The 17,325-nt window shown below is 36.7% G+C and overlaps 1 protein-coding gene across 1 annotated transcript in view; it reads left to right on the forward strand.

Annotated features, from left to right (window-relative positions):
- The first annotated feature begins 335 nt into the window (after positions 1 to 335).
- The window catches only part of tbx21 (T-box transcription factor 21), a 28,402-nt gene continuing 11,412 nt past the window's right edge, over positions 336 to 17,325 (forward strand). The window contains exon 1 of the mRNA XM_038283424.1: positions 336 to 1,173. Coding sequence (XP_038139352.1) covers positions 626 to 1,173 — 548 coding nt within the window. The 5' untranslated portion in view covers positions 336 to 625. The remainder of the gene's footprint in view (positions 1,174 to 17,325) is intronic.

The raw sequence follows: 17,325 nt of genomic DNA on the forward strand, positions 1-17,325 counted from the left end.
CAGGAGACAACATTCTGCTAAAATAAAGACGAAGCTATTAGAAAATATTTTTTTTTTAAGCGCAACAGATGGATTCACTTGTTAATAAGTTTCTGAACAAAAAAAATATATATATATAATTCGTTAATTTGACTGATTCTGCTGGAGCTTTTCAATCCCTGCTGCAGTATTTATATTAATTAAATAGAGTTTCCTGTGAGATGTTGGAGTCCAGCAGAGTGTGCGTGTTATGAAGAGGGGGGGTGGCTCTTTCATATCTGGAGCCTATCGCGTCCTCTCTGCGCGCTCCTGACACTCCTCCAAAATATGACCACTTAATATATGTCACAGGTTAAAAAGTGGAGCGTGTGTTTGAGTCACTGTTAGAGTCAAATAAAAGACATTCACCCACTTGTGTAGTAGTAAAAAAAAGGCAAAGTTGGGTGTGAACGGAGCGTGTTGGAGATGTTTTGTCACCTCTGAGTTTAAATGTGCCGCATGTCAAAGCGCTTTCTCTCCTAAGTCAGGATAAAATAGCTCAGACTCCTCTGTTTTTCTGCTTACTTTTCTTTTCCTTTTTTTTTTTAAAACTGGAAGTCTGGGTTAAGCTTATGACTTTTGACACAGTCCGCGAGCGACGCTGCAAATGGGCGGCATAGGTGGCAGCCTCTACCTCAGCATGTTGAATGGGACTGAAGCGCAAACTCTCGGAAAAAGCCTCGACATCAGCACCCACCTCCACCGCGGCGGCAAGGATCTAGCCGATTTGAAGATGGGCATCCAGGACGCCCGATTCTACTATTCGGACTCTGTTCAGAGCGGCCAGGACCCTCTGACCCTGCCCTACCACCCGGAGCAGACTGTGGGGGGGTACGGGACTCAGCCCGGCAGGTTTTACGCGCAGACCTTGAGCGGATGTCCCTACGGCGGCATGCGCTCTCCGCCGAGGAGCGGCACCGTGCAGGGATACGTCCCCGCGGCGGGAGAGGGGTTCCCCGCTGGAGGTAAAGAGCCAGTGTACCCCTCCTCTGCAGAAAACTACCCAGCGAGCTTCCAGCACGGCTACCAGCGGCCTCTCTACCCTTTACCTGGGCTGCAGGTGTGCGGGAAGACCCAGGTCCTGCTCAATAACTACCCGCTGTGGGCCAAGTTTCACAAGTTCCAGACCGAGATGATAATCACCAAACAGGGCAGGTAGGACGACAAATAAAAGTTTATGCAAAGAAATCAGACGATTTCTGAGAGTTTGGATCTGTGCAAACTTTTATATTATCACAACTCAGGCATCAGGACCTTTGAAAACTTATTTTTCTTTTTCCAATTTTGGTTTTCTGATTATGATCGCTTACAATTACCAGTCTTGCATTGCTAAAATAAACTTTATTGCATAATATTTTATTATTATATTGTATTTACGTTTTTAATTATAATGAATTAAATTAACATTAATGCAACACCTACATTTTCAAAATGGGCACAATCTCTGAACTGAGCTATATTGGTTTTGCAAAGACTGATGTTACTTTTTCCTCTCAAGTTTAACCATCTTTTAAAATCAGATTGCATGCAGAGAAAAATGCAAAGTTTAAAAATAATAAAACTGCTCTTACAGTGGTGAGTCAGTGCAAATGTAAATATTGATGTCAAATGAAAATAAACACACGAAAAAAATGTATAAATATTGCAGGAGCAGCCAGTGTGTAGGGGGAAAAGCGCAGAGTGAGAAAGAAAGACGCTGGCGGGCTTCTCTGCAGGTCACCGAGCATTAAGATGCAGCCACGTCGATGGGGATTAATTCTCTAATGCGCGACACTTGTGTTTGACAGACGGTATGAGGCCAACTGTTTCTCATGGTTCACATCTGTGCAGAAAAAAAAAGAATAAATCCATATCACCAATTAATGCAGTGGTATCCTCAGCTCCTCTGCACAAGCATTGTTTATTATAAATAAATGTAATCAAGCCAAAATAAGATTTTTTGTCAACAGAAAGATTTAAGGTGCTGCAGCTCTTCTTGTAGAAAACTCCACTTTGACCTTCTTTGCTCGTGCCTGTGCTCTCTGGTTGACTATATAGAGCTGAAGAAGTGGAGCACAGTTCAGACTCTTCTTTGAAGTCAACAGAAGCTTATTTAAAGGTATGAGAGTCAATTTGCAACAAAAAAAGAAATCAAAACATGAGCTGAAACCATTGTTTGACCCCCAAACTTTACATGAGATGTAGGGCGTTCCAGTCCTTTCTGCTTAGAATCCAGCTAAGGGATGCATATCTATAAAAACAGAGTTTTTTCAGTGGTTGCGCTTAGAAACGAGGAGTTAGAAACTCTTGCAGAAGTAATGCTGCTTAGTTTCTAGTGTTCCAGTACTTCACACCGAAACTGAACATGGAATAACTTCGCCTTACTCCTGTTTTACCCATTAGGACTTAATACAGGTAGTGGTTAAAATATCCCACTAAGAAATGGGAGAAAAAAAGAAAAAAACTCATCCATTATATAATCTGCAGTGAATAGTAAGAATACAACAGCAAGGCTATCATAGTCAATATACACACACACACATATATATATATATATATATATATATATATATATATATATATATATATATATATATATATATATATATATATATATATATATATATATATATATATATATATATATATATATATTTCTAATGTATTTTTGCCTTTTGCTGGAAAAGTTTACTTTGGATCCACATTCTCTTCTTAAAGCGTTTTAACAATTGAAGTTCACATGAATACGAAACAGATTCAATAAAAAGTATTTTTATGTTATTTTTATAACTATTCATTGGTTGTAATAACATTGAAAATGTGTTGTGAGAGCATATTTGCTCCTTATCCCAGGTTATCTAAGAGGTCAAAGGCTTTTCCCTTTGCAGACCCACAACTCCAAAAGACTGATTGAGATGACCTACCACTTATAAATGGAAGGTTAAAGGCTAAGAAAGAGGATCAGAGAGGGAATTGGAAATAAGCAATAATTGTACCTGTTATTGAGTCCACCAGGCTTAAGGAGTGAACAGGTTTTAGCTGTTAAGGGGGTTGAAAAGCACAGAAAATTGCATAGCATGCTTAGAATTAAAACATATTTCCACAATAATTAAGATTCAAAAACCACTAGAAGGTATAGTTTGATGTATTTGGATCACTGGTAAACATGTCACAATATATCATATTTTGACATATTTTATAGTATTTGCAGTCAGGCTGCACCAAAGTGAATATTTTTGTCTAATTACAGTCATAATATAGTTTCAATGGTGAAATGGAAGTGCATTAACCAGATTAAGGAATTTAAAAGCAAATATGTCTTTGATTTGGCTACCTGTTGTATTTTATTCTCCCGCTTTACAAATTAGCTGCAGGATAGATGTCTGTTTATCTAGATTTTAGATATTACAACATTTAGATATTTTTGATAATACTACCCCATAACTGAGTGCCATATTTTTGTCACTACCTTTAACACGTGGCTGTGGAGATTTAGGTAACTCTTGGAAAGAAGTAAATTAATTTCTGTATAAATGAGGTGACTGGTTTTATTGCATGGCTGCATATGTTGTGCCTTTGTGCATGCATGCAAAACATTCAGGTGAAGATGTGGCTTTCCTTTCCTGTTTATTGTTATTTATACTCAGGTGTGTGTATGTGTGTGTGTTTCTTTTGACTTTAATTCTCCTTGACAGCTTCCTCTCCAGATACACTCACTGTGGTCAGTAGCTTTTAGTCCAGCAGGTCATGTAATTAAAGTGTTTTTTTTTTTTTTTTTTGAGGTAAAAATAGTTTTATATTAACCCCTTCAAGGATTTCTAACAAACTTTATTTGTGGGGCGAGTTTTCAATCCACATATGAGAAAAAAGCCAATTTCACGTTGTGCAAAAAAACCACAGAACTCACATTACGACAATTTCAATTCCTAATAATGACTGTTCGGTTGATCCCTTTTTTTTCCCATCTTCCTTGATGCGCACAAACAAACAAGAAATAAGTTTTTAAGCAACAAAAACGATTGAAGGGAAGTTGAGCAGAGCAGCAATAAAAACAGAACCTCTTTTTTTTCTTCAATATCAGAGGCAAAATTCTCGTAAAATTTTTATCATGGGTTCAGGCCCCAGAAGTACATTTGCTGTGATTTCAGAGAGCAGTCTGAGGGTCTGCAATGTTAATCAAAACATCTGCAGGAGGAATGGTGAGAGAAATGTGAAGGGATCGGTCAAACACCAGCGAAGCTTCAGATGGCCACACCGAGGAGCTGAGGCCCCTTTGAAGTTCAGGAAGTAAAAGACGAGATTCTTCTTCTCTCTCTTTCTTTTTTCCTGCTTTCTTCGCCAGATACATGCAGGGTGCAAAGATCTCTCAGAAGTCTTTACTCATGTAGCACACCTGGCCTTTGAAATATAGATGCGTTTTCATGACCTGGTGGCAAAGTGAGGGCGAGTTCATTGGCGCTTCTCACCAGCCAAATTCAGATCACCGCACGAGAGGCTGCCATTTCTGCTCCCGTGTCTGTGGCAAAGTTCAGGCAGGCTGGGTGGCTGTCGAGGCAGCGCCATTCAACGTTCAAAGTCAAACAGCTTGATTTTGTTCTAGAGAATGGGATTTTACTCTGGTTTGGTTTTGAAAGATATTATGCAACTAAAACTGAAACAAGAAAGTGAATTTTCCTCTCCATCGATCTTTGCTTGGGCCAGTTTGATGATCCCACACCTGGGGTGTTTTTTTTTTATTCAGATATGAGTCAAAAAAGAAAAGTTTTCCTTGCAGTGGGTTCCAAAAAGCACATGCATGATTTTAAGGGGACTTTTTATTAAAACTGCAGCATTTCTTTTTGTTTTACTTTTCAAACTTCTCCAATATGCTTATATTGTCTAACAAAGGTCCTTAAAGGAACATTTAAGAGTTAACTATTATTATTCTTCAAACAGGTGAGATGCCAGCACTTATAAAACCTTCAGTATAAAGAAAAAAGGGTCCTTAAAAAATTCTAGTTATAATGAATAAATGAGACTGAAGTTGAAAGACTTGATTGTGATACAAACAGAATAAATATTGTTTTGTGTTTGAATTATCTGGCTACTATTTTCTTTGTTAGCCTTTTAAATAAGAAATGATCACTAATATCTGAACGTGCTCCAGGAAAGAGAATAGACTGACTAAGATGTCACCTTGCAAACATCTTTTAGGGAAATAAGGTAGATTTTCACACTTGGAGGAATCATGCTCATCTGCTCTCTCTGCTCCGCTGAGTCCAAACTCTGACACGCATCGGTTTGATGTCTGGTAGCTTTTCAAAAGGAAATAATCCTTTGATATGGTGCGCTTCCAAGGATACTTTAACAGCAGGTATTAAAGTGAGTAGCTGAGGCTAATGGACATTAACACAAGGTTGTGTTGTTACCAGAAGAAACACGCTATACTTGATAATTGGTTCAGTTTCTAGTTATTTGTCCATCTCAAATACATGTTGGTTCATAAGATGTTGAAAAGTTTAACCGTTGAGATGCCAATCTGCAGCCGTTTGACATTTCTTCTCAAATAGCATCACATGGATTTTATGTAAAGCAGGCCTCCTGATTAAGCGAAATGTTTGGAAGTAATTTTTATTCATCTTCTCACTCGCTGTTTAAAAAGCAGAAGCAGGACTATTTCAAGGTTTTGACAGTATGACCAGTCATTTCCTGTTCAGCTGTCTATGGGTGCCTTTGCAGCCTTTTCGCAGAAACATCTAGTGCCAATATTTTCACACAGGCGAGCTGAGCACTTCCTCCTTTCGTGCAAATAAACTCCTCTATTAGATGGGCGTTCAAGTACACCACAGCATGAGCCGCAGTCCTATTAATACTATCCTCAGCACCGCTCTTTAACACAGCAGGGAGAGGTTCTATATTTGGTGTCAGTAAGGTCAATAAAATTGCAAAGGTTTACTAAAAATTGCGTTATCTAAAGCCTGTTTTAAATTAAATGTTAGATCTCACCTTTGAGAGGTAAAAGGTTTCATGAGTGCACCTAAAGCTCCACTGCTTTTAAGTCATCAGTTGTGGTAAAAGTTGAGTTGAGCAGTAGCTGTCTCTCTGCCATCCACAAATGCCTAAATTTGTCTCTAACAAAGTCAAATCTACTCCATTTTTCATTAGCTTGAAAAAACAATGTTACAACATGTTGCAATTTGCAGCATTTAATGTAAACTATCAGATTTTGACCCAAAAACAGAAATATTTTAGTTTCTTCTATCGAATACAGTGCAGCAGGTAACTGGATATTTTACCAATCAGTGTTTCTTTTAGCCAATTTGGAATTTGCTCTTTAAAATAAGTAATATTTATTGTTTTTTGTTTGTTTGTTTGTTTGTTTGTTTATTTGTTGTTGTTTTTTGTGTGAAAATAGCGCCTTTAGACAGGCATGAGAGCTAATGGTTGCAAGGTCTTTACTACCAAACAATGGCTTTAAATAGGTGAATATTAATGCCGAATTTAGTATATTTTGTATTTAGTACAGTTTATCCTTTTTTTAAAGTTTTAATGTTTTGTTTTTTTGTTTTGTTTTTGGGTTTTTTTAGTGTGCGATTGTTTTCTGTTTTGTATTTTTGTCTGCCTGGCCTCCTTAATTCCAGATGCTGTTTACGTCTTTAGTAATTGAATTATGCAACAAAGGGAATATGTCAGTGTAACAACCATTTTTTTTGACAAAACTTAAAAAAAAATATGTTCACAGATAATCTCCATTCAGTCTGACTATTATGCAAAGAGAAATAATCAATATTTGAATTTTTAGATCCAAAAATCTATTAGAGATGAACAACAAAAGACTTATAGCTGCAACTGTGGTAAAATATGTTTAGTTAAATACTTAATTAATAAGTATTTAATTAAATAATGTAAATAGGGCTACATCATCTCTTTTTTTTTCACAAGTATGCATCACTTCGCATTGGTTTTAAACAAGAAGTCCAAATGAAATACTCCAAAGTTTGAGTTTGTGAAAGAAATATATCGTGAAAAGTTTGAGGGGTATGAAAACTTTTGTGAAGCAATGTACCAAAGTAAAAATTGTGCCCAAAAAACTCAACCCATCCTCTCTAAGCTGAAGCTGGGGCAAAGAAAAGTCAAGTCTGGATCACTTAAACAAACACGCCTTACCGTATTTCAGCACCACTCTTCCCTTACATTCTTTGTCAGATATTTTTGCCCGTTCATTAAGCAGTTTGAGTTTGCGTTCAAAGACACCAATGCCATCGGTCAGCACAAGTGGAAGGAAATGAAGGATTTGCATAATAAATATGAGGGAAATATTCCTGATCATGATGATTCATAGGTGTCAATTAGTGGTTAAAACTGGTGTTTTTGCACTTCGATACTGCGGGGACTCATCCTCGGTCATTGTGGTCACAGTTTATCCAGGTGTTAAATGAAGGCAACTGGACTTGCTTCACCTCTCGTCCAGAATCAGTCAATACAGAAGCAGAAGGTTGTCTACATGTAAAAAGAGTGATTGTGTCCGGCAGCAGCTGTAGACTGGCATGTTTTCGTCACAGATGATCAAGCGCACGCACAGTGACAAAAACCGGACCTGAGCTCCTGTCCGGATGCATCAGCAGATGCGCTCATGTGGAAAAGTCCTCTCCCCGGTGAATAGCCGGTTCCTCTTCTCCTCTAAAGCTTCTCTCTCCCATCCTCAGGATATAGCCCTCCATCTACTCTTTCCTTTTCCCTCCCTCTCTCACTCTCTAACCTCCACTTCCCCCTGCGGTTTCCCCTCCTTTCTGTCAGACGTCCTCCCCTTCCTCTTTCTCCAGCATCCACTCAGTTTATTTTGATTTCTTAAATGTCAGTGTCTCTGTATTACTGGCTGGTTCACTACACTTTTCTGTCTCTGCTGTATTTTGTCTGGATACATTCTACAGTTATGAGTCTTTCTGCAGAGATACCAAACATTTTGTGGTAATGTTGAGTATTTATTAACTGCATACTGTAGGTACACGCTTCTGCTGAGGCAGGGTGAGCTACATGCTTACTACATAAGGAAAAAATAGTTTTCCTTCCAACTAATGACACCATCAGAAACCAGACCAATAACAGTTCTTTTACCACATCTCTGAAAATAGCTCCTGCTAGCACTATTCTTTCTAGCTTGCCTAAAGTACCCTGTACATAAACCCAAAGTGCCACCTGCGTATGCAAAAACCCCTCTGTGTTGTGTTTTCTACGGTTTCCCCCTGTCGCAAGTTCTGATTTCCTATAAAAGGCTCAGTATAAGTAAATTGACAATTTCAGTGGAGCAAGAACGATAACTGTTCATACACTTTCTAGATTACTTTCACACTGTGTAGGTTGGATGAGCCATTCATATAGGTTTCTGTTTTCACTTGTATTAAATGCTGCAGTGGAAGAAGAGCTGCTTCACCTGTTCTCTGCAAGCCAGAAAAGAGCTGTTGGAATGATTATGTTTCATATGATTGAACATCGTTAAACTGGATTTGTTATGTTGTTGGAAAAACCCAACTGGGACCAGTCAGGGTACGGTTTTGTTTTACCAGTAAACGACAGCAAAGCAGATTTGCAGTCCTGTAAAGTGTATATCTCCTTATGGATTTCTTCTGGGAGTTTTTTTTTTTGCTTTCCTGGTCACAGTTGAGTATTTCGGCATGTCAAGCAGATTTCTGCATCAGAGAAATATAACCTCAGCAGATTAAAAAAAAATAATTTTTCAAAAATGATTAAGCTGCCAAGCTAGCTTAATCATTAGTATTCTTACATTTTGTATTCTAAACATTTTGTTAAACCACAAATTAACTAAAGCAACCCCTGAGCTCTGCGACACCATCGGCATCTAAGCCTGGTTATAGTCTGTCCGGTAGAATTAAATAATCACATAGATAGGACCCATCTAACAACACGAAGTACGCTAAAGGAACACTGAAAAAAAGAATGCAACCATACCTTAATCATACTGAGTTACTTTAACACAAATGTTTCCTGTTAGCAGGGTAGGACATAAAACAATTGTGTTAAAGTAACTAAATATGATTAAGTAAATGCCAAAAGTGGTTGCGTAATGTTTATACAGTGAAATTACTAAAGAGATTAAGAGTAAAGTCAACTGCATCATCCATCTTTTTTTACATGGTTTTGTTCATGTTTAGGCTTTTGTGGCTGTTTTAGTCTACTTCATATTGTCTATTTAACTTAATAGATAATTATATGAGTCTATTTCTCAGGCTACTGCTTTATATATGCAATATATCATCTCAAAGCAACACTTTTTATTTGCTCTGATAATTAAATTTATTTGAGGAAAATGTAAACATTTAGAAATGACAAGGCCAAGCAAAAATAAATTTGCACGACTGCAAATACTGAAAGAGTATTCAGTGTCTATATTGACTCCATGTTACAACCATAAAAAACACAAACAGAAGTGGAATATTCGTATAGACATTTATTTTAGAAAATCACTTGTGAAATTAAATAAGTATTTTTAAAAGGTCAGGATGATCTAGATTCGGAAAAAGAAGGAGTCCAGCGAACAGCTGCTCAAAAAATGGACGATTCAGAAATTCCCCATCATCATCATTACAAGCTTTACTTCAATGCAAACATTATCAGCAGTGAAATATTTTTACTTGAAAAGCAGTCATAAATTAAGCTTTTATCAGATCTTGTAAGAACTTTTTGTGATGCTTAATGTTTTTGCTTCAGATTTGAGCTGCTGGTCGGTTGTGCAGAGTCATACTTTTTGGCCTTTAAAACTCGATCACAAAAGAGTCAAAATAAAATAATAAAAAGGACTGGTAAAATATTTAAAAAAATTTGTTTTCTCTATTTCTAAAAAAAGACAAGGAGACATTTTATTGTCCCTAAAACATTTCTAAAATTGTTTTGCTAAGAAGCCAGTGTTGTGTATCATCTTGTCGTCACATGTTTAGTTATCAAGTAAACAGCTTTTCCATGTAAAACTAATGAGGCATAAAATATTGATGAAATGCTACCTTCTCGTTGATCTTGAAAAGTTTTCAGCTCCAGTTGTTTTAGATGGTGAATTTTGCTTTTCATCTAGACCTGTCCTCCCTCCCATCAAGCTTGACTGTCTTCTATAATGAGATCAGTCTGATTGTTCTATACATCACTGTGATAAATAAATGAGAAAACTCATAACAGCTTTTTAGAAATGACATATATTCTTACAGTATTACTGATGGGCTAGCCCTCTAGTGGTCACAAGGGGAATTTTTTTCTGTATTAAATTTGTGTTTCCATGTGGTAATGTTTTCATTTCCACTCAATCATGTAGAAAGGTTGAGCTGTAATATGTGACACAGCACACCTCTGCTGATTGTGGCCACAGCAAGTTTGTTCTCTGTCAGCTGTGGTTGCTCAGATGCAAAGCTGCACCAGTTGGAAATATTAAACAGCAGAGCTTCTTCACCCAGTTATTTTAAAGAAGAAAAGCTCAGTTTCTTTGTTTGCCGATCCACATTAGAAAAACTGTAAAAGATCAAATCTATCATCTCTTCTCCTTCTGTTTTGCATCTACATTTTAACCGATAATTAAACTGTTTAGATACAATTAACGCTCCAATTCATATTGTCTCGTTAAGCCTCAAATGTTGAACTGAATTTTTTTTTTTTACTTGCAGAAGCTTTGTTTTTTAACAAAAAAACAAAAATGGGACTTTTTTGGAGACACTTTACCACACGGAAATATGGTTTTCTGTGTGCGGTTATGTGAAAATACCCCTTTTTATAAGCCATGATAATGAAAAAAAAAGCCACCTACCAGTTTCTATCATCGGTTTGAGGAACCTTCACCCAACTGTTATTAGAGCTGTCAGATGTTTGAGTGGTTTATTGGGTTCACAGTCAAAGACTTTTCTTGACACTATAGGAACCCTGAGTTATAGGATCAATAATATTAGTCCCACACTGAATTATGCACACGTTAAACCGAAGCCAGAGCCATTTTGGAAACAACATTCATTAGTTAATATTATGCATCATTTACAGCTCTAAATTTGAAGCAGCAACCACGGATCCTGTTGAAAGTATAGAAATAGGAATATTTTTATCATCTATATTTTGTTAATTTTGCATTTTAGAAGTTCACATTAAAATATGGTCTCTATATATAAACAATATCCAAATAAAGTCCAGCAATAACTGAGGGAAATTTGTTTATATTGTTAGCAAGAAGGTTCCCAGTTCAATTCCTGGCCCAGGGTCTTTCTGCATGGAGTTTGCATTTTCTCCCTCTGCATGCATGGTATCTCTTGGGGTACTCCGGCTTCCTCCTGCTGTCCAAAAATGTGACTGTGACCTTAATTGGCTTCTCTAAATTCTCCTTAGGTGTGTGTGAATGGTTGTTTGTGCTGTTTGTCTCTGTGTTTCCCTGCAATAGACTGGCAACCTGTTCAGGGTGTATCCTGCCACTAGCAACCCTGGTGCCCCAGCAGGGATGAACCGTGCCAGAAAATGGATGGATATGGTAGTTAATTCTGGTACCGGTACATCTAAAACAGTGCCAATTAATATATACAAATAAATAAAAAACCTCAGATTGCTTAGCTCAATTTTACAAATAAATTGTTCAATATTTATTTTGTGCCAAAAGTTCTGTGAACAAGACAAAAAGTGTGTGAAATAACTAGCGTAAAATATCAGTAAAAAAAGGGCAGTGCTAGCATGCATCTTCTGACATTGGTTAAAAGGTTTTTTTGATGCTTTTAGCACGATGAGTGTATGAGCTCAAAATTCATTAAGGTTTTATAAAGTCACGGGACGTTTAGACTAACAGCTGAGAAAAGTTGACTAACCATTCTCTCGATTTTGTTTTTCATCTCATGTTATTTTGCATTGCCTTTAGTGTTTCAGATGCTGGTTGTTGCATTAGCTACTTCCGAAGGGATATGGGGGAACCCCTTTAGGAAAGGCCTTTTCATTGAAATCCAATGTAAGCGGTATCATACCCACTATCATAATTCTTATTAAATAACCTTACAGTCCACTGGTTCCCTCTGTAGCCCTAACCAGTTGCCTAGTTTGCCCGATGTTTTGTGGCGGCTCTACATGTCGCTCCACTGCATTAGATCAAGAGCTGGGTTTTGACTCAACAAATAAATTTTCGTTTTTAGATTCTTGGCCAGGTTTTAGCAAAATTTCTGGTCTATTTGAGGTCACACTACAGTATGTTGCGGTATTAAGATATGCTTCAGGTATGTGTTTCCCTTAAAAGATGGTCTCACATGGGTCACATCTGCAGCACTAAATAAGTATTCATGGTGGAAAATATGATAGTTCTGCACAGCTTTAGGTTTTTAACCTTGACTTTTCCATCTTTACACATTACGGCTGTGAAACAGAAAGCAGTATTTTGTTTAGACTCGTCTGTTCACAGATCATTATTCCAAAAGTCCTGGCCTTTATTTCTGTGCCCTTATGCTATTCATAGAAAGCTAAAGGGTTTCTCCCTGCACACCTCCCATTGAAGTTGAACTTGTCGGTCTCTTTGTGATTATACAGGAAAACACAGTAAAATACTAGCAGTCAGCTGTAGTTGAATTGGTAATTGCCATCTACACTAAACAGGTCTGCACAGCCAGATCTAGACATGTTTGCAGCTGTTTTCGATGTGTGAGCTTTTTTATTTTTAATATAACTGGTAACAAAGTCTTTTGAAACCTTTTAAACCCCCTTTTAGACACATAAGCTGCTAGAGTCTTTTTTGATCTTAACATAACATTTACACCCTTTTAAAAGTCTTTTCCATATCAAATAAAGTGTCTGACTGCAGAGTAAACCTTCCAAATGTTAAATTGTGCACTCAGGTTGTTTGCTTGTCTGTTATGTGAACAATTTAAAGGGTGCAAAAGATCCATCCATCCATTTTCTGACATGCTTTATCCCTGCTGGGGTTGCGAGAGGTGCTGGTGCCTATCTCCAACTGTCTACGGACGAGAGGTGGAGTACACCATGAACAGGGCGCTAGTCCATCGCAGGGCAACACAGAGACAAACAGGAGAAACAACTATTCACACACACACTCACACCTAGGGAGAATTTACAGAAGCCAATTAACCTAACAGTCATGTTTTTGTACTGTGGGAGGAAGCCGGAGCACCCAGAGAAAACTCACTCAGTATTTGTATTGCCTTAATTTCTGAACAAAATAAAAAATCCAATGTGTATATGTCCATTTATGTTAATAAAAACACAAAGATTGCTTTTGGTATTCTAATTTTGTATGCATTAAATGGATTAATGAAAACTGAATGAATAGAAATGAAGAGTTTAAGGTTTAAAATGAAAAGTTATCCCATTTAAAAAAAAAAGCAAAATCAAACAATTATGCAACATTTTATCTGTGTTTAAAAATTTGAATTTAAACTAAATGGTCAGTTTTATCAGTATGACTTATGCGGTTCACAAATTTTTTCCTCTGTGAGGATATATCCATTATATTTTTAAAAACTCTCTATCAGGGACAGGAAATTTTGATTTTCCATATCGTTTTACAACCTCTGTACTTTACCACCACAAAATTAAGATTATGAGATAAATCTCCATCACTTGTCGAAAGGAAATTATTTTCATAGATTATCTGTGCTGAACCATAGTTGTTATCATAAGAGCAATGTGTTTTACTGTAAATAATCATGTTCACAATAGATCTTATCTACAGTAGTTTTTTCCAACCACAACAAAGTATTTTTAGACAAGATACAAGAGTGATGTTTTATGTGTCTATCTACACTGGTTGCCGTTCTACAATGACTAAGCAGTTCAATCCCCAAAACACACCTACCTTCTATATTTGTATAGATAAGTGAAATGTCAGAAAGCCAAGAAGGTAGAAGACTTCCCCGCCATATCAGGGGGAATTAAATGCAGAGGGAATTTTCTCTGACTCCCTGCAAATCTATAAAGCCCTAAAATATGTAATGGAGAGTGAAACAATAAGCTCAAATGTCAAACATTAGACCCAGTTTATAAATTGAGACTAATTTGGTGAGAGAAAACATTGTTTTTTTTATCTCCTTCTTTTTTTAGAACATATTTTACATATTAAAGCTGCTATTGCTGTATATTAATTGGATACTTGCTTTATCTAATTGCGTCCTCATTATTTTTGCTAATATTCAGTCCTTCATTATCTTAACCCTTTACCCTATTCTTAAACTGGACATACTGAATTTCTATGTTACCATTAATGTAGTGTCCTCAAATACCTCTAATCCATGTGTGTTTTTCTCTATGTATGTGTGCTTGAATTATCTTTGTCTATAAATGGGAATTAACAAGAAAATACAGAAGTTTTACCCATATAGTACACAACATTGAGGGTAATACCTCTGAACTCATATTTTCTTTTAAAAAAAGGTGATTTTATGGATATTTAAACTTCTGTCTAATACTACTAAATATAGCAGACAAGATAAAGTGTTTATTAGCTGATAATCTTGCATAATTGCTAGCAGTGGTTATATACTGAGAAAAAAATGGTTTTAAAACCTTTTACTAAGTGAAATGTTATTTTTTTGTGGTTCAAATAATATAAGAACATTATAAAATCAGAAATGTAAATGTACGTCTGAAGGGGCTAAAAAAAAGACCAAATATCTTTCCTATTTTTAAAACTGCTTTAGCTATTTTGTAGCTTATGATTAGGGTTTAAAGTAATAATCGTTTTGTATCGATGCATCGATCCAACAGCCGACGATCCGATGCATTGACACGTCTGCAAGAGTATTGATTTATGTTTTGTTATTCCTCCGGTCTATTTTTATCCATTTGCTCCTGGATGTAATTCTGACTCCCGTGCTGCGGTGGCGCTAAACCTATTTTGGCCCCCTGCCTCGCTTCTTTTAGCCACTACCCTCTTTCCAATTGCACAAAAACACTCGCGTAAACAGTAGGCAAGACAGACATGGTGGATTCTGGAGTATCGAAAATAATCGAATCGTTGGATCAAGAAATTGATACCACATCGAATCTGTGTGATTTATACCCCTACTTATGATCATTATCATACTTTAAAACAAAGCACCACCTCTTTCAAATGAAGTGTTCCATCTGAATCAACTGGCATGTTGAGTTAGTGGAAGATAATAGATATCTGTAGGTCAAAAACGGTCACAGCAACTTGATAAAGATGGTAATCAGAACAGATTGAGTCATGTGGTTGTCTTTATCGTTGGCTGTGCTTTATAATATTTCATATCTGCTACAGAGGAAAGCTACCATTATAGCTTCTGTGTTAACACGGCATGCATTTCAGGTGCTCAGCAGGCCCCATCTGCAACAGGGTGTTAGTAGTCACAGCTGTGTGTCATCCTGATTTGGAGTAACGCAGCTTTTCCCTGACAGTGAACCCGGGGACGCCCTGACCTCCCAGTTACCTTGTCTCAGTGAAATCAGTGGTGGTCAAAATAAGTTCAACGTGTAAAGCCCTGGCAATCAAGAGGATCTTCTGGGGCATCTTTTATTAACACTAACATGAAATATTTACCCACAGTCTCAGCCTCTTTTAACCCCCCCCACCCCTTCCTACTCACTGACACTCTGATTCTGAGAAAACAGAACGACTCGGGGTAAACCAATGTCCAATCAGGACATAGTAAAAAAAATAATCCCTCGTAATATAGAGACTATTTTCTGATAGGCATTAAACTTCCTCCTCGGTTATGCAAATAATTTTGGTTAGTTTTATGTTTAACCAAAGGAGAAATTTAATACTGTTGATCAAATCATATTTTTATATATATAAAAAAAATCTTGTTTCAAAGAAAATAACCCTAATTTTTTTTTTTACAACAATGTTATTTAAGATTTAAGATTTAAATAAATTATCTACTAAATCAGTACAAAACGGACTAATGTTAAAAGGCATCATAGTGAGAAAAAATGAACTTAATTAGCCTTTTGTGAAAAACTAATTTGTATTTAACTGTTTAATTTAATTTACACTTTTAAAATGAAGTTAAAAATATATGTTTTTATTTTTCTTTTTTTGTTGAGAAAACAAACTCAGGATAAGGATTTAGTATTTATAATAAATTAGCTTTTATGACAGTTAATTAATCTATAGTTTGATGTTACTATATAAAGGGCATGCTAGTCATTTAATGATTTGAAGTTCTCCAATACTTTTAGAAAGTTATGATGCTGTTATTACTTTTTAAGGAATTCAATCCACCCAGAGGGATTAATTGGTTTAATCAAGGGTTAAAATCTATCCTGACCTATAACTTCCAACTGGAATCAGAACCACTGGTGGAAGAACCCAGGCAATGTATGAATTTAAGCTTCATGTAAATGGTGATCAGACTGAATGGGTACAAACTGGATCGGTTCATAATAGAGTTAGTTTCTTTGACTGGTAGAATACACTAAGGGCCGGATCTATCAAAGGTTTGCGTGTATAAAAACGTGAGCTATTTCACTGCGCACGCTAAAAAATTTACAAACTGATCTATCAACAGCGTGCTAAAAGGATTTGATCTTTTAAACGTGCTAAATAGCGCCTCTTATCCATTTAGTACTTTTTCTGCAATGAATATGCAATATGGGGCGTTTACACGCAAAAGTGCGTCTTGTGGGAGGAGAACATGTAAATATATTAATTTAGCACTCGCAAAGTGATTTATCAAACCTGAAAGCAATTTTGCTAACGGTATCTGACTATATTTAACACGTTTCAAAAGAAGGTGCAAATGGTCTATATACGTAATTGCGCACACATGGCAGCGGTTATTGGGCCGGATTTATCAAGATCCAATTTTGCGTGCAGTAATTTGCGCTCGCAAAGTGGAATTTTGCGCGAGGGGCTGAACCATGGTTTGCGGGTGATTTAACAAGAGCGATTGCGTAACTGGTGGCAGGTGCAAAACTGTTGGAGACGCCCTATTTAAATGATGGTTTTGCGCGTTTTGTGGTTTGCGGCAAAGTAGTTTGTAGTTTGTGCAAACTAGTGCATTAAGAAATTTTAATCTTACAGTGACACCACCCCCTCCAAAAAAAAAGAAATATATATATATATATATATATATATATATATATATATATATATATATATATATATATATAAACTTTGGCAACCTTTATTCCCTAAGGTGGTATGTGGCTGAATTTCTACTTCACCGCAGTAAGAAAAAAACAAACAAACAAAAAAAAAAAACAGGTGTTTTGTATCGGCCTGTAGAAAAATGCACATAACAAATGGCTCACAAGAAGTGACTGTGGATAAGATGACTGCATTGGCATGTTGCTCCACAGGCGCAGGGTGTTGGGGTTCTCCGGTAGGGCGTCAGGGCGACATGGCATTTAGAA

This window comes from Cyprinodon tularosa, unplaced genomic scaffold (genome assembly GCF_016077235.1).
Source record: "Cyprinodon tularosa strain WSP-4 unplaced genomic scaffold, ASM1607723v1 ctg194, whole genome shotgun sequence".
Classification (NCBI taxonomy): Eukaryota; Metazoa; Chordata; class Actinopteri; order Cyprinodontiformes; family Cyprinodontidae; genus Cyprinodon; species Cyprinodon tularosa.